The following is a 21,061-nucleotide window of genomic DNA, read 5'->3' as shown; positions in this document are numbered from 1 at the left end:
TGCAGCATGATGTTTTAAAACCTGGTTAAAGATTGTGGAACTTTGAGGTACATTTGACCCAAAACCAACTGAGACAATGATGGTGAATGAGAATAAAAGTCGTCCCAATTGGATAGTTTGTTTGTAAATGGTGTAAGAATTGGCCAGCTGTGCTCCCAAAGAGCTTGCATTGGAACAGTGGGCCCAATGGTCATTTTCTCATCTGAATTCAGTCTGCCTGAACTGACAACCAGTTTCTCTTTGATTTAACAGCCAACTGTTCTGTGATTTTGGGGAGGAATTCATTGTGACTGACCCTAATAGTGAAGAGCCACTGCACGCTATAGTATCGTGGATTTCCAAGGTAACCTTGCTTCCTCCGTTGGTGTGCGACCTGCCAATTTGTCCTCTGTGTTTTCCTGCTCGTTTCCATGCAGAGCGATGTCACTTTCATTCTCTTTCTGGTGGGTGTTTGTACAGAGAACTCTCTCCGCTTCCAATGCATTCCAGGTTTTGATGGATACAAAATAAATCCGCTGGCCCGGATTCTCCGACCTCACCCGCGGCTGGGATTCTCCAGTCCTGCTGCAGTGCTATACCCTGGCTGCCATTGGATCCTCCAACCTCAGCCGCGGCTGGGATTTTCCAGTCCCGCTGCAGTGCTATACCCTGGCTGCCATTGGATCCTCCAACCTCAGCCACGGCTGGGACTCTCCACCGCAGCGCAATGTCCCTGCTGCCATCAAATTGTCCAATCTTGCCTGCGCTGGGATTTTCCAGTCCCGCTGCAGTGCTATACCCTGGCTGCCATTGGGTCCTCCAACCTCAGCCACGGCTGGGATTCTCCAGTTCCACCGCAGCGCAATGTCCCTGCTGCCATCAAATTGCCCAATCTTGCCTGCGCTGGGATTCTCCAGTCCCGCTGCAGTGCTACATCCCTGCTGCCATTGGATTCTCTAACCTCGCCCACGCTGGGTTTCCCTGGTCCCACTGCAATGCTACATCCCTGCTGCCATCGGATTCTCCAACCTTGCCTGTGCTGGGATTCTCCAGTCCTGCTGCAGTGCTACATTGATGCTGCCATCAGACTTTTGAATGAGCCTACCATATATTAAGTTGATCTTGTCCACACCCAAGCTATGACTATAACACTGCATTCTGCACCGTCTCCTTTCCTTCCCCCTATGTAGTCTGAACAATATGTTGTGTCTGTAGAGCGCACAATACTTTCCATCCTATCCCAATACATGTGACAATAATAAGTCAGTGAGGTGGAGATTTAGCTGTGCGCGCACTCTCTGGTAGCGGCAGTGGGATGTGAACGACTGGAGAATTCCGGTCACTGGCTTTCTCTTTTCGAAATATTGCCCGCTTTTCTATTTGTTGCCTCCACTATTTTCGCCTTGCTCTTGGAGTCTTTTGACCTGAGATCATCCAATGCACTATTTCCAATCGAGACTGTGACTGCATCTTCATCCGCCCACTGCTGTTGACATGTGGGAGGGGTAATAGATTCGGGAGCAACAGTTGGGAAGTCTGTGGCTGCCCCCCCCACCACCCCCTCACCTCCCCAAAAGGAAACAATAGCCTTCCCAATGTCTAACCGGTAAAAATTGCAATTCATCCCAGACAGGTGGGCATCGAGGTGCTGGGTGGGTTGGGACAAGTGGTGGGCAGGTGGAGCTGGGTAACGCCAGTGTGAATGCGCCCGCCAACTTCAAGCCACAACCTGAGGGAGAGGAGGGGGCCCAGGGTATAGCCTTGGAGGCCAGAGGGAGCGGTGAGATGGGGGTGGCTGAGAGATCGTTTCCGTTGTTGTTGGAAACGGTGCAGACAAGTGAGGATGGGCCATAGCGGCAAATGCCACCATGCTTACTAACACACTGTGCTTGAAAGAGAAGTGTAACGCATCTAAGAAGAAACTGGAGGGAGTAGGGAATAGATGGTTCCAAGAGTGGATTTTGATGAGGGACGAGCAAAAGGATCAGCATGCAATAGTCAGGCTGAATGGCCTGTTTCGGCACAGTATATTCTGTGTAACCCTGTGTGGAGGCTGTGATCGGTGATTCAATGGTTCCAGGTAAAGGGAACGCTTAACTAACTGAAGTAATCACAGCAGTGAGTAAAAATAAAAAATGTGCTATTAAATCGGATGACAAAGACCCCATCAGAGCAGAAGAACATAAGAAATAGGAGCAGGAGTAGGCCATCTAGCCCTTCGAGCCTGCCCTGCCATTCAATAAGATCATGGCTGATCTGTCGTGGCTCAGTTCCACATTCCCGCCCTCTCCCCATAACCCTTAATCCCCTCTCTTATCAAAAACCCATCAACCCGCGTCTTAAAAATATTTAGCGAGGCAGCCTCCACCACTTCAACGGGCAGAGAATTCCAGAGATTCACCACCCTTTGAGTGAAGAAATTCCTCCTCAACTCCGATCTAAACTGCCCCCCCTTTATCTTGAGGCTGTGCCCCCTAGTCCTACTGTCCTTTCTGAGCGGGAAGAGTCTCTCCACCTCTATCCTATCCATCCCATTCATCATCTTATACGTCTCAATGAGATCTCCCCTCATTCTTCTAAACTCTAACGAGTACAAGCCTAGTTTATTCAGCCTCTCCTCATAGCTCCTCATAGAAGGAAAGGATAGGGCCAGCACAGTGGTGAGCACGGGTTCAATTCCAATTTTGGGTGACTGGGTGGAGTTTCCACATTCTCCCCGTGTCTGCGTGGATTTCCTCTGGGTGCTCTGGTTTCCCCCCACAGTCCAAAGATGTGGGGGTTATAGTGGATTGGCCATACTAAATTGGCCCTTAGTGTCCCAAGATGTGTGGGTTAGCTGAATTAGCAGGGTAAATGTGCGGGGCTACAGGTGGGGCTGGGCCTGGGTCAGACAACTCTGTTAGAGAGTTGGCACGGATTCGATGGGCCAAATGGTCTCCTTCGTACTGTAGGGATTCTGTGATGACTCCTTGCAGCCTACAGCACCGTAGTGGATTTCCGGAGAAGAGTTTGTTAACTGTGTGTTTCTCTCTCCAGAGGTGCGGTCAGACCCGCTGGGATTTTCCAGCACTTCCTGTCATTATTACCCGAGTGGACTGATTCCATTGACTGAGAGTTGCCAGCCGGCCATCTCTTGGGTTTGACTGGTTCCGCTGTCAGCTTCCTGATGCTCTCGCACAGTGGCCGGAACCTTACCTCCATTCACGCCGGCGAGATTCTCCCTTCCCGCTGCAGCTAGGGCACCAAATTCTCTGACCCCACTGCAGCGGGAGCGTGGCGTGAACGGCCGGTAAGATTGTGCTCGGTGTGTCGGAGAAGCTGTGCTTTCTCTTGGTCAGTAAATAAATTCCATAAGAAATAGGAGCAGGAGTCGGCCATCTAGCCCTTCGAGCCTGCCCCGCCATTCAATAAGATCATGGCTGATCTGAAGTGGATCAGTTCCACTTTCCCGCTTTCTCCCCATATCCCTTAATTCCCCCGTCTATCAGAAATCCATCTACCCATGACTTAAATATATTTAGCGAGGCAGCCTCCACCACTTCAACGGGCAGAGAATTCCAGAGATTCACCACCCTTTGAGTGAAGAAGTTCCTCCTCAACTCCGTTCTAAACTGCCCCCCCCCTTTATCTTGAGGCTGTGCCCTCTAGTTCTGCTATCCTTTCTAAGCGGGAAGAATCTCTCTACTTCTACCCTATCCATCCCCTTCGTTATCTTGTACGTCTCTATAAGATCCCCCCCAGCCTCCTAAACTCTGAGTACAGGCCCAGTCTATTCAATCTCTCTTCATAAGCTAACCCCCTCGTCTCCGATATCAGCCTGGTGAACCTTCTCTGTACTCCCTCCAAGGCCAATATATCCTTTCGCAAATAAGGGGACCAAAACATTTGATGCCCATAAAACGCAATTTTTTTTAAAAAAAGTAATTAATAATTAAATAGTGTTAATGTGATTGATCCGATTTCAGGACAGTCCTGGACTGGTGACTTGCTTGGATGAGAAGGTGGCGCATGGGTTTCAGACTGGGGATTACGTCACGTTCTCTGAGATTCAGGGCATGACTGAACTGAATCATTGTAAACCCATCGAAGTCCAGTATAATGGTAAGCAGTTTAAGGATGTTGTGCTGCGGGAAACACTGGAGGGCAGTAAAGTCCTGCGATTAAATATTACCGTGTTGGAAAGCAGCAGCTCAATAAAGGAGGGAGAGCTTTTCCTTGTGTTTGGGGGAAAGTTTTTTTTATAACATCGAGGCTTCTCTTTTTTTTTGAATGCTGCCTGCCTAAATTACTTAATAACATCAACTCCATGTTTACCACTCACTCACATTTACCACTGTCTCTCCAGAGGTCAGTTTTTAAATTCAGTGCCAGTTTAATTTTGGTTTTGTTTTAAGTTTATTTATTAGTGTGTGTTGTAGGTAAAGATACCTCTGAGACTAATGGTGAGTCAAAGTACAGCAGTTTATTCAGAAGCTTTTGGGAGACACACCTGTCACCTAACAGTGGTTCCCCTGGGGTCGCTCTCTCTCTCTCTGTACCATACAGAGTCAGCCTGCTTATTTCTTTTTAACCCATTACTAATGAGAACTCACTGGCCTCTAATAAATTTGACCATGTTTGATTCGGGTGCCTCCTGTTGTGACAAATCCCTTTTCTCCCTCAAACAGTCATGTAGTCATGCACAATGCCAAATACATATCCGCTATTAGTGTAAATGCTCTCCCCGCACCTCAGTGAAAGCCCATGTCAGGGTTACCAGTTCCGCCACTTGTGCTGACGTACCTCCCTCTACTCTTCCTGCTCGGACCACTTGTAGGTCCATCCCATTGCACGATTAGTGCAATGAAGCTACTGTGAAAATTTCCCAGTCGCCACATTCCGGCGCCTGTTCGGATTACACAGAGGGAAAGTTTAATGAAAATTACAGCACAGGAACAGGCCTGTCGGCACTCCAAACCCACACCGATCATGCTGTTTGACTTAACTAAAACCCCCTACGCTTCTGGGGACTGTATCCCCCCCATTCCCATCTCGTTCATGTACTTGTCAAAATGCCCCTTTAACAGTCACTACCATATCCACTTCCACTACCTCCCCCCGGCAACGAGTTCCAGGCACCCACTACTCTCCGTGTAAAAATGAGAAAGCACCTAACCAGCACGTGTCTCAGACGGTGGGGAGGAAACTGGACTCAGACAGAGGGGGAGAACATGCAGACTCTGCACAGACAGTAACCCAAGCCGGGAATTGAACCTGGGTCCCTGGTGCTGTGAGGCAGCAGTGCTCACCACTGTGCCACCGTTAATACTGTTATGGCCTATCTTGCTATGAGCAGTGGCTGGAGTGGAGGCAGGACTGACTCTATTGATCTGATGGATCTCGTGTTTTGTGTCCTTCATCATGGAAATGGAAGAAGGCCATTCAGCCCACCATACCTATGCTGGTGGGTGGAAGGGACAATTTAAGGAGTTGAATTCTCTCCCCACTTTTGGAGTATTTATTTTGAATATAAATATTGGATTTGCTTCCTCTGCCCTGTCAGAAAGCACTTCCCACATCATACGCTGCCGCATCATTTTTTAAAAAGTTCTTCTGATCTTCCCAACACAACTCTGTCCATTTGTCAATTACCTTAACCCTGCAACCTTTACTGACAGACCCTCCGAAGATTGGAAACTGTTTGCCCTTTTTTTATATATTCCGTTTTAATCACCATCTCCTTTCTAACTCCAAGTAATGGGCTGATAGATCCCAATCCAGGCCGTTCCGACACATTGAAGTGTTTGGCCTGTGGTATCTCGATGTAAGTCGCTGCTCAATCCCGCAGTGGGCATTTAGAAATTCTCACTGGGGATCTCCCTGTAATAATGTGGGTTTCTCTTTAGTTAATGCTGTCCTGTCCCTGTCTCCCATTTTCCTGGTCCCCTTTTCCATTGGTATTTATGGATTTTATTGTGTTGTTGTGTCCTTTTTATAGATCAGTATTCTTTCTTCATTTGTGACACGAGCAACTTTGGCGATTACAAGAATGGCGGGATTGTGACGGAGGTGAAAATGCCCCAGAAGTTGACTTTTGTGAGTATGCAAAAGCTTACGCACTAAACACATCCAGCCTGTGTCAGCTGATCTGACCCATTCTCCATTGCTACCTCGCAACCTTCTAGACATGAAGAGCGAGGTAGCATGATGCTTCTATTATTGGACTGGATCAGTACTTTACCAGGCCTGCGCCTTGAGCTGGCATCCAAAGAACACTACACTAAGACCTACTGTTACTGTCGGTGCTGAGTCTGCACTTTCTCCCCATGTCTGCGTGGGTTTTCTCCGGTTTCCTCCCACGTTCCAAAAGACGCGCCCATCTTCGGCTGGTGCAAAAGATAAAATCTCTCAGGATCAGGGGTGAACTTGCTACTCGGATTCAGAACTGGCCTGGCCGTAGAAGACAGAGGGTGGAAGGGAATTTTTCTGAATGGAGGTCTCTAACCAGTGGTGTTCCGCAGGGATCAGTGCTGGGACCTCTGCTGTTTGTTACATAAATGACTTGGAAGAAAACGTAGCTGGTCTGATTAACAAGTTTGCAGGTGATATTAAGATTGCTGGAGTTGAGGATAGTGGTGAAGACTGTCAGAGAATACAGCAGGGTATAGATAGGCTGGAAAATTGGGCAGAGAAATGGCAGATGGAATTTAATCTGGACAAATGTGAGGTGATGCATTTTGGTAGATCCAAACAGATGGGAGCTATACAATAAGTGGCAGAACCATAGACACGCGGAGAGATCCAGGAGTACAAGTCCGCAGATGTTTAAAAGTGGTAGCGAAGCTGGTGAAGAAAGCAGATGGCATTCTTGCCTTCATCAGATGGGGCATTGAGTATAACAGTTGGCAAATTATGTTACAGTTGAATAAAATGTTGGTTAGGCCACATTTGGAATACTGTGTCCAGTTCTGGTCACCACACTACCAGGAGGATGTGGTGGCTTTGGAGGGGGTACAGGAAAGGTTTACCAGGATGTTGCCTGGCATGGAGGGTCTTCTCTATGAGGAGAGATTGAATAAACTGGGATTGTTCTCCCTGGAAAGACAGACTGAGGGGTGACCTGATAGAAGTTTATAAAATTATGAGAAGTGTATAGATAGGGTGAGCAAGTGGAAGCTTTTTCCCAAGTCAGAAATGACAGTTACAAAGGGACACAAGTTCAAGGTAAGGGGGGAAAGGTTCAGTAGAGGTGTGCAGGGGAAGTTTTTACACAAGATGATGGAAGCCTGGAATGAGTTGGTTGAGGCAGTTACATTAGCCACATTTAAGACTTATCTTGATGGGCATATGAACAAGCAGGGTATAGAGGAATACAGGCAGTTGGTCTAGACAGGACAATGTGATCGGTGCAGGCTTGGAGGGCCGAAGGGCCTGTTCCTGTGCTATACTGTTCTTTGTTGGTTAAGCGCATTGGCCATGCTAAATTCTCCCTCAGTGTCCCTGAACAGAATGTGGAGACTCGGGGATTTTCACAGTAACTTCATTGCAGTGTTAATGTAAGCCTACTTGCGACCAGTAAATAAACATTAACATTATCAGTAGTAATTGGGGATGGGCAATAATATCCTGAACTTCCAGTAGCACCCATCACGTGGACAAATAAAGGTCTTCATGTTGTCAATTAATTGTCCATAAGGTCACAAGACAGGGAGGCCATTCGGCCCATCGAGTCTGCTCTACCATTCAATGAGATCATGATTGATCTGATGTGATAATCCTAAACTCCACTTTCTCTCCATCTCTTATTTTTAACAACCCAGCCTGTACAGTCCTCTGTGGTAAAGAATTCCACAGATTCACTATACTCCTCACCTCTGTCTTAAATGGACAACCCCTTTACTCTGTGATTTATACCATCCGGTCCCAGACTCTCCCATGAGGGGAAACAACCTTTTAGCACCTACCCTGCGAAACCCCCTAAAGATCCTCTCTGTCTATGTTCACCTCATTATTCTCAACTCCAATGAGTACAGGTCCAACCTACTCAACCTCTCCTCATAAGAAAATCCCTCCATGACCCCAGGATCGACCTAGTGAACATTTATCCCAGAATAATGAGCTTTTGGAGGTGAGAATTCCAAATTTCTGCCTGTCATTTTGTGAAAAGTTGCTTCCTGATTTGTCACCTAATTGGAACGGCTCCAGTTTTAGGATTCCATTCTCTTGGCTGGATGCCCCTACCTGAGGAAATGTACCTACTCAATCATTGCAATTACCTTGTTTAAATCACCCCTCAACCTTCCACATTCAAGAGAAAAATAAGCCCAGTCGTCTTCTCAAAATCTAACCCATTAAGCCTCGTATTCTCTGAAAACCTTTTGCCTCCTATTTGTTAAGACCCAGGTCAGAAACTGCAAGGAGCTTTATAAAGATAGCTTAGATCCTAAGTTTTTTACATTTGAATTTAGCACAAGTGAGCAGAAGGTGTTTCACTCCAGGTATGATTCAATGACCCACTAGGAACTTTTACCCAACAAAGATTATTTAAGAACACAGTTAACATTGAATAAAAAGAATTAGCTTAACTTTTAGCAATTACAAGAGTTGTACACGACACAGTATGAACCTTAACAGCTAGCTATCTATGTTGTTCCAAGTCAAACACCCTCCCCCCAAATATGCAGCCTTTCCTAGATTTGGCATTAAAAGCAAATACAGCTCTGGTCATCCTATTATCAAAAGGATATTATTAAACTAGAAAGAGTGCAGAAAAGACTTGCTAGGAAGCTACTGGGATTTGATGGTTTGAGTTATAAAGAGAGGCTGGATAGACTAGGAATTTTTTTCCCTGGAGCTTAGGAAACTTGTGGAAGTCTATAAAATAATGTGGAGCATAAATGAAGTAGATACTCAGCATCTTTTCCCAAAGATAAGGGAGCCTAAAACTAGAGGGCATAGGTTTAAGGTGAGAGGGGAGAGAGACAAAAGGGTCCAGAGAGGCAATTTTTTCACACAGCAGGGGGCGAGTGTCTGGAACAAGTTGACAGAGGTAATAGTAGAGGCGCATACAATTTTGTCTTTTAAAAAGAATTTAGACAGTTACACAGGTAAGATGGGTATAGACAGATATGGCCAAACGTGGGCAATTGGACTAGCTTAGTGGTTTAAAAAAAAAGTAGCATGGACAAGTTGGGCCAAAGGGAGTGAATCCATGCTGTAAACCTCTGTCGCTAGGTATGCTATTGTGATGCTGGGTTTTCAGCTTTCTAAAACACTTGCTTAGAATTAATCTTTTGAGTGTTGGATTCAAACCCTAAGGTTTCTCAGTCCTGGAACTCTCAGCACGTCTCTGGTGAGAGAGACAGAGACATAGACTCCTTCCACCAGCTTCTAGCAGCAACTGAGCCAAAACTAAAAAAAAACTTGGACTTTTCTGTGGGAAAACAAACTGTCCCCAGGCATATCACCTGACCTGTCAATCATCCCCAAAACAGCAGTCTCTAAAGGACCAGAAAACTCTAGAACACTGCATTAGCCCAGATTAAAATCAGCATTATGTTCATAATATTTCTTCAGTCACAATTAGATGATACCAGTTGCAGACATCTTGGTACCAATAAAATATTGCAAAGAAACATTGATTTAAAATGCATTACTTAAAGGCACAGTATCGTCACATATCAGTGAGGCAGATTGAATTATGAGAGGCATTGGTGTGGGTGAATCTGTGCTACTTTGTGATTATTGTTTTAATATGTGTACCAGCTGTTGTGTAGTCTCTGATTTTGTGTGTCCCTTGCCAAAGTCCCCTAATTGAAAGCACAGGGTTCCAGAGGATCCTTCCGATTCCAGCTTCTTTGACCTGCTCTTACCTTTTCAATCATAGCAACCCTTTCGGGAGGCACTGAAGAAGCCGACATACCAGGTTTCCGACTTTGGGAAGATGGACAGACACGGAACACTGCATATCGCCTTCCAGGCTCTCCACCAGTTTGTCAGAGAGTGCGGCTATCTCCCCAAACCCTGGGCAAAGGTGAGTTTTCCCATTAATTGTGGGGGCGGCACAGTGGTTAACACTGCTGCCTCACAGCGCCAGGGATCCGGGTTCGGTGGTTTGGGTCACTGCCTGTACAGAGTCTGCATGTTCTCCTCATGTCTGCGTGGGTTTCCTCTGGATGCTCCGGTTTCCTCCCACAGTCCAAAAGACGTACATTAGCGATGCTAAATTCTCCCTCAGTGTACCTGAACAGGTGCTGGAGTGTGGTGACTAGGGGATTTTCACAAACTTCGCTGCAGTGTTAATATAAGTCTAGTTGTAGCGCTAATAAACTTTTTTAAAAAATTCCTTAAACTAAAAACTTAAACTTAGACGTGTGCTCCTTGGATAGCAGCCTCCACTGTGTAGCATCCTCCTAACTGTTCCTCAGACTCCTCCACAGCGTGACTGAAATCAGTGTGGATCATGGTCAACGTGTCCAGCTTGACTCAGTGGGTAGCGCTCGTTGTGGGTCATTTCAAACTCCTGAATGTCCTGAGTATGGGCTCCTGCTCTGACCAAGACCGCAAGAAACCACAGAAGGTTGTGAATGTAGCCCAGTCCATCACACAAACCAGCCTCCCGTCCATTGACTCTGTCTACGCTTTCTGCTGCCTCGGCAAAGCAGCCAACATAATTAAGGACCCCAAACGTTCTCCCTTCCACCTTCTTCCGTTGGGAAAAAGATACAAAAGTCTGAGATCACGTGCCAACCAACTCGAGGACAACTTCACCTCTGCTGCCATCAGACTTTTGAATAGACCTATCTTATATTAAGCTGATATTTCTCTACACCCTAACTATGACTGTAAAACTACATTCTGCATTCTCTTCTTTCCTTCCCTATGTATGGTATGTCTTGTCTGTATAGCGCGCAAGAAACAATACTTTTCACTGTATACGAATACGTAACAGTAATAAATCTAATCAAAGCAACACAAGCATATAATCTAGGCTGAGATGCTATTCCAGTACTTAGCGAGTACTGGCCAATATTCATCCCTCTCTTAACATCACTAAAGCAGGTTATCTGGTCATTGAATCATCATAGAATCCGTACAGTGCAGAAGGAGACCATTCAGCCCATCGAGTCTGCACTGACCACAATCCCACCCAGGCCATTGTCCCCATAGCCCCACATATTTACCCTGCTAATTCCTCTAACTTATGCATCCTGCGACACTAAGGGGCCAAACTACCTAACCCGCACACCTTTGCTAAATTCACAGCCCCCACTTTTTGCGAAGTTCTATATTGACGTCCATTACTTTACACTCAAGGTAGTAGTGAGGTCGACGGTCAAATTGTGCCCTTGGCTGCGCTCCTTTAAGAGCGCCTCTCCAACCTCTGACCTCCCATGCACCTTGAAGGATGAGGGCAGCGGGTGTATGGGAATGCTCAACGGTTCCTCAAGCCTCTGGTGCTGAACCATTTCCGCCCCCACTGTCACTGAGTCAGTGCCCAGAAAGGATGTCATTGGCTGTGCAGTACATTAGGATGTCCATCCTGTGGTTGTAACAGGTGCCATGTAAATGCAAGTCTTTCCTTGCACCCAGGAGAATGTTCCCAATCTTGATCCAAGACTGAATGAAGTTCTTCCCATCTTCCATTTGAAATTCGTCACAAAAGCTTAAAGTTTGTTCATTAGTGTCACAAGTAGGCTTACATGAACACTGCAATGAAGTTACTGTGGAAAATCTCCTGGTTGCCACACTCTGGCACCTGTTCAGGTACACTGAGGGGGAATTTAGCATGGACCTAACCAGCACTACTTTCAGAATGTGGGAGGAAACTGGAGCACCCGGAGGAAACCCATGCAGACATGGAGAGAATGTGCAAACTCCACACACACATTGACCCAAGCCGGGAATTGAACCCAGGTCCCTGGCGCTGTGAGGCAGCAGTGCTAACCACTGGGCCACCGTGGAGAGAATGCTGATGAGCAGAAGTTAACATTTTATGTATCCATTTTTGCTTTATTAGCTCTTCCTGCTTCTCTTGCAGAATGATGCGGAGCGTTTAGTAGCCATCGCGAAGCAACTGAGCGAGGAGGAGCCGTCAATCCTAAATGGGGAGCCCCTGAACGAGGGGCTGGTGAGGAAGCTGGCCTATGTTGCCGCGGGCGACCTGTGCCCCATCAATGCGTTCATTGGTGGTGTCGCTGCACAGGAAGTGATGAAGGTAAAAGAGATTGGAAGCTAAATACAGAGCCTCTGTGACGTAGAAACATAGACAATTGGAGCAGGAGGAGGCCATTCAGCCCATCAAGCCTGCTCACTCAATCATTATGACCATGACTGATCATCCAACTCAATAGCCCAACCCTACCTCCCTCCAGCCCAATATCCTTTACCACCTTCACCTCATATATGCTACATCTAACTGACACACGGGAGCTTTCTTTTTGGTTTCAAAGAACAAACGTAAAATACTGACAGTGCAGCGGGAGGCCATTTGGCCCATTGAGTCTGCGTTTGCCCTCCGGCAGAGCACCCCACCCAGGCCCTAACCCCATAATTCCACGTACTTACCCTGCTAATCCCCTTAACCTACACATTTTCGGACGCTAAGGGACAATTTGGCATGGCCAATTCACCTAACCTGCCCATCTTTGGTCTGTGGGAGGAAACCAGAGCTTCTGGAGGAAACCCGTGCAGACACGGGGAGAACATGTAGACTCCACGCAGACAGTGACCCGAGGCTAGAATTGAACCCGGGTCCCTGATGCAGAGAGGCGGCCATGCTAACCACTGTGCTGCATTGTCAAGTGCTAAAAAGCAGGTTAGATCCCATTAGCTTCCTGAATCATGGAATCATAGAATTCCACAGTACAGAAGGAGGCCATTCAGCCCATTGAGTCTGGACCGACCACAATCCCCCCAGGTCCTATTTCCGTAACCCTCATTTACCCTGTTAATCCCCTTGACACTAGGGGACAATTTAGCATGGTCGTTCCATCTAACCCGTACATCTTTGGAATGTGGGAGGAAACCGGAGCATCCGGACAAAACCCACACAGGCACAGGGAGAAACGCCAACTCCGCACAGACGGTAACCCTAGGGGAATTTCACAGTGACTTCCATTGCAGTGTTAATTTAAACCTTACTAATAAATGAACTTTAAGCCGAGGCTGGGATTGAACCTGGCTCCCTGGTGTTGAGGCAGCAGTGCTAACCACTGCGCCACCTTCTGTGACGATCGCTAACCCATCAACTAAAGGCAACAAATAGACACTGGGGCTACTCTTCTGGGTGGCTGAGGGGGAGAATCAGCAGGAATTTAGCATTAGGAATGGTGTGAAGTCACGGTAAATCATATTTCTCCATCATGCTTCACAGCCTGGGTCTCAAAGCAAGTCTGAGCCTATATTCAATCAAAACAGCATTTGGGCTGGGAGTCAGTGTTTAGTGAGCCAAGTTCCAGCATTTCCTGCTGCTTTCTGTCACCCAGTGGCTGACCCTCTGAGTCACGTTAATTGGATTAATAGAAGATGATTCCTTAATATCAGCCAACTCCTGGGCAATGGCCTCCCAGAACACAGGCAGCCATAACCTTGGTCAGTAATGTCCTCCAGGTGGCGCGATGGTGACCTTTCACCCTCTCTGTTGATCGCTGCCCTTGGTGTTGTTTCAGGCCTGTTCTGGAAAGTTCACGCCCCTCAGCCAGTGGATGTACTTTGACGCGCTGGAATGTTCACCCGAAGAGAACACAGAATTCCTTCTGCCTGAAGAAAGCTGTCGACCTGTGAGTATCAACGGGATTCCACATCACTGCCTCATCGTATCTCCCGACGAAGACCCCATCTAGTGAAACCTTTGTGTAATAAACGCGTTATGTGGTGATTGTCCCTTTTTAAGGGTAACATAGCAGAGATTCAGCTCTGACAAAGGGTCATCCTGACTTGAAGCTTTGGCTCTATTCTCTCTCCTCAGAAAATTTTCCAGCATTTTCTGGTTTTTGTTTCAGATTCCAGATCCGCAGTATTTTGCTTTTATCTTAGAGATTTGATTTTGATTTACTATTATCAAATGTGCAGTGAAAAGTATTGTTTCTTGCAAGCGATACAGACAAAGCATACCATTCAAGGAGTACACAGGGCAGAGGAAAAGGGGAGAGTGCAGAATGTAATGTTACAGATATAGCTGGGGTGTAGAGAAAGACCAACTTAATATGAGGTAAGTCCATTCAAAAGTCTGATAGCAGCGGGGAAGAAGCTGTTCTTGAGTTGGTTGGTATGTGAGCTCAGACTTTGGTACCTTCTTCCCAACGGAAGAAGGTGGAAGAGAGGGGGTGTGTGGGGTCCTTAATTATGCTGGCTGCTTTTTTTTTCAAGACAGTGGGAAGTGTAGACAGACTTGGTGGATGGGAGGCTGGTTTGTGTTCCAAGTAGATCACATTTAACTATCAAGATTGAGTCATTTGATAAGAAACGCTCAGAAGGAGTTGCTAAACCAGTTTCAAATGAGGTGTGATGACGAGGTGTAAATGAGATTGGTTTGTCGCTGGCATTTATGAATTTGTGTATCTAAGAATTGGTGGCTTTTGGGCAACTGTTGGCCATCAATTATTGAGATCAGATCATCAGCTGTTTTGAAGAGGTTACAATGGTTTTAATGCAAATTGGATTCGTGGGCCACATTCAATTTTCAGATAAAGAATTAGGAAAGCTTTTTGCTGAGAGACTAACAGGTGGAAATAGCATTCATTAATTCCTGAGGGGAATATTCTTCCAGAGATGTTTAACCTGCTGCTCACCACAGAACTACCAAAGGTCGTGAATGTAGCCCAATCCATCACACAAACCAGCCTCCCATCCACTGACTCTGTCTACACTTCCCACTGCCTCGGCAAAGCAGCCAGCATAATTACGGACCCCACGCACCCCGGACATTCTCTCCTCCGCCTTCTTCCGTTGGGAAAAGGATGCAAAAGTCTGAGATCACATAACGACCAGCTTCTTCCCTGCTGCGATCAGACTTTTGAACGGACCTACCTCGCATTAAGTTGCTCTTTCTCGACACCCTAGCTATGACTGTAACACTACACTCTGCACTCTGTCCTTTCCTTCTCTATGAATGGTATGCTTTGTCTGTATATCACTTAAGAAACAATACTTTTCACTATGTTGATACATATGCCAATTAATAAATCAAATCAAACCATCCTCCGTTCCAGAATACAGCACACATTCTCCTTTTAATTGCAGTCATGTTCAGTTATAGAGCGATACAAAAGTCTGAGGTCACGTACCAACCAACTCAAGGACAGCTTATTCCCTGCTGCTGTCAGACTTTTGAATGGAACTGCCTCGCATTAAGTTGATTTTTGATTTATTGTTGTCACGTGTATTAGTATACAGTGAAAAGCATTGTTTCTTGCACACTAAACAGACAAAGCATACCATTCAGAGTGTTACAGTCATAGCTGGGGTGTAGAGAAAGATCAACTTAATGTGAGGTAGGTCCATTCAAAAGTCTAATGGCAGCAGGGAAGAAGCTATTCTTGATCTTTCTCTGCACCCTAACTATGACTGTTACGTTACATTCTGCACCCTCTCCTTTCCTTCTCTATGAACAGTATGTTTTGTCTGTATAACGGACAAGAAATAATACTTTTCACTGTATATTAATACATGTGACAATAATAAATCAACTCAGATAGAGCAGGGGGATGGTTCAGAGCAAGGGGTTGCCCATTTTGGATGGAGGGGGGAAAAATGAGGCTCTTTGACACCAGAGAGTGGTCAGGAGGAATTGGAGGGGTGGTGATGGCCTAGTAGTACTACTGCTAGACTATTAATCCAGAAACTCAGTTAGTGTTTTGGGGATCTGGGTTCAAATCCCACCACAGCAGATGGTGGAATTTGAGGCTACTGATGAGCGTGAAACCAATGTCGTAAAAACCCACCTGGTTCATGAATGTCCTTTTAGGGAAGGAAATCTGCCATCCTTACCTGGTCTGGCCTACATGCAACTCCAGAGCCACAGCAATGTGGTTGATTCTCAACTGTCCTCTGAGAGGTGGGCAATAAATGCTGGCCCAACCAGTGACACCCACGTCCCACGAATGAATGAATCAAAAATAATGGCTGGGTCATTGAGTATTTTTAAGGCAGAGGTGGGTAGATTCTTGAGGAACAAGGGAGTTAGCAGTTATCGGAGATGAGGCAGCAGTGTGAGGTTGTAATTAGGTCAGTCGTGATCTTATTGAATGGTGGCGGGACCAAGTGGCCTATCCTGCACCTATGTTCACAACTGTCCAGCACAGAAGGAGGCCTTTTGGCCCATCATGGCTGTGCTGATTCTTTTTTAAAAGAACTCAGATTGTTTCATTCCTAACCATGTTTTTGCTCTGATTCTGCGCAGAAAAATTGTCGCTACGATGGGCAGATTGCGATATTTGGGTCTGACTTTCAGGAGAAGCTGAAAGCGCAGAGATATTTTCTGGTAAGTGGACGGCGAGGCCTGGGCCCCAGTTTCCTTTTCTTCTTACTCTCTCATGGAACATTAGTGCCTGATCACGTGGGCAATTTCAGCACCACCATACACGGGGAGGCAGTAGCCTCGTGGTATTATTGCTAGACTGTCAATCCAGAGACCCAGTTTATGTTCTGGGGACCCGGGTTCAAATCCCGCCACAGCAGATGGTGGAATTTGAATTCAATAAAAAAAATATATCTGGAATTAAATACCTACTGATGACTGTGGGGAGGCACGGTGGCACAATGGTTAACGCTGCTGCCTCACAGTGCCAGTGACCCAGGTTCGATTCCTGCCACAGCAGATGGTGGAATTTGAATTCAATAAAAAAATATCTGGAATTAAATATCTACTGATGACCGTGGGGAGGCACGGTGGCACAATGGTTAACGCTGCTGCCTCACAGTGCCAGTGACCCAAGTTCGATTCCTGCCACGGCAGGTGATGGAGTTTGTATTCGATGAAAAATATATCTAGAATTTAGAATCGACTGATGACCATGAAACCATTTGTCGATTGTTGGAAAAACCCATCTGGTTCGTTGATGCTCCTTGGGGAAGGAAATCTGCCGTCCTTACCCGATCTGGACTATGTGACTCCAGCAATGTGGTTGACTCTCAACTGCCCTCCAAGGCAACTGAGGATGGGCTTTGAATGCTGGCCAGCCAGCCAGCGATGCCCATGTCCTATGAATGAATTTTTAAAAATTGTCCCAAGGATGGCACGGTAGCACAGTGGGTTAGCACTGCTGCTTCACAGCTCCAGGGTCCTGGGTTCAATTCCCGGCTCGGGCCACTGTCTGTGTGGAGTTTGCACGTTCTCCTCATGCCTACGTGGGTTTCCTCCGGGTGCTCCGGTTTCCTCCCACAGTCCAAAGGTGTGCGGGTTTGGTTGATTGGCCATGCTAAGAAATTTCCCCTTAGTGTCCAGGGATGGGTAGGTTAGCGGGATTAGTGGATATAATATGTAGGGATAGGGGGATAGGGCCTGGGTGGGATTGTGTTCAGTGCAGACTCGATGGGCCGAAGGGCCTCTTTCTGCACTGTAGGGTTCTATATGTAGGTTGGGGGAATTAGCAGGGTAAATATGCGGTGTTACGGGAATAAGGCCTGGGTGGGATTGTGGTCAGCACAGACTTGATGAGCTGAATGGCCTCCTGCACTGTAGGATGATGATGATGATTTCCCTCACCCATTTATCTCGGCAGCATGACAACATAGAACATTCTAGACCCATGGCCGAGCGCAGATAAAGCTTCTGTGACTCTCAGTGATGGCCTTTAGCCCCATTGCGCCCTGTTTCTCCCCCCCTACCAGCTGCCTTTTCCTCATATCCAATGCGACGATCGCTACTGAATTAGCAGGGCTCTGAGGATTAAATTGAGGCGAGCTCTCATAAACTAAGCTCCTTTTCCACGGAAAGTGAAAGAACTAAAGGGTAATTTGATTGACGTTGCTAGGATTTTCAAAGGAATTTTTTATTTGTCACAAGTAGGCTTACATTAACACTGCAATGAAGTGACTGTGAAAATCCCCTGGTCGCCACACCCCGGCACCTGTTCAGGTACGCTGAGGGAGAATTTAGCACGGTACCTAATAACGTGTATTTCGGACTGAGAGGAAACCCACTGACACAGGGAGAACGTGCAGACTCTGCACAGACAGTGATCCGAGCCGGGAATCGAACCCAGGACCCTGGCACTGTAAGGCAGCAGTGCTAACCACTGGGCCATCACAGTACGTTGTTCCCCTCAGTGCCTCAATTTATCCTCCTCCTAGGCTTTATGAAGAGGGTGTGTGCGTCTGAAATTTTTTTGATTTTTATGTGGAATGCTAAGCTACGATACGAAAGTGAGAATTCCTTGTGTGTTTGGAGATACAGTAAAAAGTCTGACAACACCAGGTTTAAAGTCCAACCGATTTATTTCAGGTGGAGATACTTTAGGTGAAGAAGAGGGAAACCTCGAAAGCTAGTGAGTTTACTATCAAATAAATCGGTTGGACTTAAACCTGGTGTTGTCAGAGTTTTTACTGTTCTAACCCCAGTCCAACGCCGGCATCTCCACGTCATGTTTGGAGATTCCCAGGTGATGAAGGTTTTCAAGTGGCCACGTTTACTTGTAATACCTGTAATGCCAGTAGGTGGCAGTATGGTCATCTCCTTAATTCCGGATTTTGTTTTGAATTCAAATTTCACCATCCGCTACGGTGGGATTGGAACCTGAATCCCCAGAACATTACCCTGAGTTTCTGGATTACTAATCCCGTGACAATACCACCACGCCCCTCCAACATAGGTAGTCAGTTCCTAAACTCAACAGCTACATCCAACTTGCGCTCTGCGCTGTATCCCGGGAATAATGCCCACAGTTCGGCAAAAATGACCTCGTACGTAGCCGCGTCCTCACGTGACCACTCGGTTGGTTTACGGGTATTATTGGTGCGTCCAAGAGAAATAGCAGAGCCCCAATCCGGTTGTAGTTTGGGGTCCCTTAAGAGAGTTCAGCCGCCACCTCCTCCCCTCAACCCCAACATAGCCTGACATGACGTAAGGCTGGGAGCATTCCCCACAGGAATTCTGTGCCCCCTTCCATCGTTCCAACCTCCCCATTGCTGCTGTCCTTGCCTCTCCCTAACTTTACGTGCTTCCTTCTACGAGGAGAGACTATGTCAGTTGGGATGATATTCACCAGAGTTCAGAATAATGAGGGGATCTCATAGAAACTTAGAAAATTCTAACAGGGTTAGACAGGGTAGATTCAGAAAGAGTGTTCCCCCCATGGTGGGGGGAGTCCAGAACCAGGGGTCATAATTTGGGGACAAGGGGTAAATCTTTTAGCACTGAGAAATGTCTTCACCCAGAGGGTGGTGAATGTGTGAAATTCACTTCAACAGAATGTCATAGAAACCCTACAGCGCAGAAAGAGGTCCCTTCGGCCTATCGAGTCTGCACTGACCACAATCCCACCCAGGCCCTACCCCCATATCCCTACTTGTTTTACTTTATTTTGTTTGTTTTTTTTTAATGTAGTTGAGGCCAAAATGTTGTGTGATTTCAAGAAGAAATTATATGTCGCTTTTGGGGCTAAAAGGAGCAGGGGGTATCGGGGGGGGGGGGCGGGGGGGGGTGTGCTTCATGTCGTTAGTGTGTACCTAAACTGGACCAGATACTGGGCAAGACGACGGCTAAGTGTCTATCACTGATTGCTGTGCAGACACATGGATTTGGGCCGGTGTCTGTGGGAGTTTGCGCATTCTCCCCGTGCTGGCGTGGGCTTTCTCCGGGTGCTCCGGTTTCCTCCCACACCCCAAAGATGTGCTGTTAGGCTGATTGGCAGCAATAAATTGTCCCTAAATCAGATTCCCTCAATCGGGATGGCCATAAAACATTGGACAGGGGTCGTGGGTGGAGAGGGGGGACTGGTGGTGTCGGGATGGCAGCGCGGGCTCGTTGGGCCGAAGGGCCTGTTTCCCGGGCTGGTTTTGTTCTTTGAAGGGGGGAATCAAGGTATTGAATTGGATGATCAGCCTGATCAAAATGAACAGCAGAGCAGGCTCGAATGGCCTACTACTGCTTCTAGTTTCTGTTTCTTAACTTTCCGTCTTTCCCACCACATCTCCATTCCCGCGGTCACCTCGATGTCCAATAACGGTGTCCATTTTTCTCATCCCCCCCCCCCCCCCCGACACTTTGACCCCCTCTCACCGCCCCCCCCTTGCCCTCTGCGGTTAATGCGGCGTGATCTCGGAGGGTCGCTTCACTCCTCGCTCTACTCCTAGGTGGGCGCCGGCGCCATCGGATGTGAGCTGCTAAAGAACTTTGCCATGATTGGCCTGGGGGCAGGAGAAGGCGGGAGCATCACGGTGACTGACATGGACACCATCGAGAGGTCCAACCTCAACCGGCAGTTCCTCTTCAGGCCCGGCGACGTCACGGTGAGTGGAAACGGTTTAGTTTCGGCCTAGCGGAGAGGGTGTTGGCCACGAGCCGAGTGTAGGCCGAGCGGGGAAGGTGGTCTGGCCCTAAAGGAAGCTCGAGACCATTCGGAATGTAGCAGCAACTTGATTGGCGCGTTGTTTATCGCCTTAACCTGAAAGTTGGGAATCAAGTAGATAAGGTTGTTAAGAAGGCGTACGGTGTCTTGGCGTTTATTGGTAGGGGGATTGAATTTAGGAGTCGCAGCGTCATGTTGCAACTGTACACAACTCTGGTGCGGCCGCACTTGGAGTACTGTGTGCAGTTCTGGTCCCCACATTACAGGAAGGATGTGGAGGCTTTGGAGAGGGTGCAGAGGAGGTTTACCAGGATGTTGCCTGGTATGGAGGGGAGGTCCTATGAGGAGAGACTGAGGGATTTGGGGTTGTTTTCGCTGGAAAGAAGGAGGCTAAGAGGGGATCTTATTGAAACATATAAGATGATTAGAGGTTTAGATAGGGTGGACAGTGATAGCCTTTTTCCTCGGATGGAGAAAGCTAGCACGAGGGGGCATGGCTTTAAATTAAGGGGTGGTAGTTATAGGACGGATGTCAGGGGTAGGTTCTTTACCCAGAGGGTGGTGAGGGATTGGAATGCCCTGCCTGCTGCAGT

The 21,061-nt window shown here is 47.2% G+C and overlaps 1 protein-coding gene across 1 annotated transcript in view; it reads left to right on the top strand.

Moving 5' to 3' along the window:
- The window catches only part of LOC145341333 (ubiquitin-like modifier-activating enzyme 1), a 261,826-nt gene that overhangs the window by 17,391 nt on the left and 223,374 nt on the right, over window positions 1-21,061 (top strand). Inside the window, exons 6-13 of the mRNA XM_080186247.1 lie at window positions 253-343; window positions 3,945-4,080; window positions 5,957-6,054; window positions 9,845-9,991; window positions 11,999-12,175; window positions 13,629-13,739; window positions 16,361-16,441; window positions 20,254-20,409. Coding sequence (XP_080042373.1) covers window positions 253-343; window positions 3,945-4,080; window positions 5,957-6,054; window positions 9,845-9,991; window positions 11,999-12,175; window positions 13,629-13,739; window positions 16,361-16,441; window positions 20,254-20,409 — 997 coding nt within the window. The remainder of the gene's footprint in view (window positions 1-252; window positions 344-3,944; window positions 4,081-5,956; window positions 6,055-9,844; window positions 9,992-11,998; window positions 12,176-13,628; window positions 13,740-16,360; window positions 16,442-20,253; window positions 20,410-21,061) is intronic.

Source organism: Carcharhinus amblyrhynchos, chromosome 3 (assembly GCF_965287045.1).
Source record: "Carcharhinus amblyrhynchos chromosome 3, sCarAmb.v2.hapA, whole genome shotgun sequence".
Taxonomy (NCBI): Eukaryota; Metazoa; Chordata; class Chondrichthyes; order Carcharhiniformes; family Carcharhinidae; genus Carcharhinus; species Carcharhinus amblyrhynchos.
Note: the sequence above shows the minus strand (reverse complement) of the source record. Positions and strands in the feature narration are given on the sequence as shown.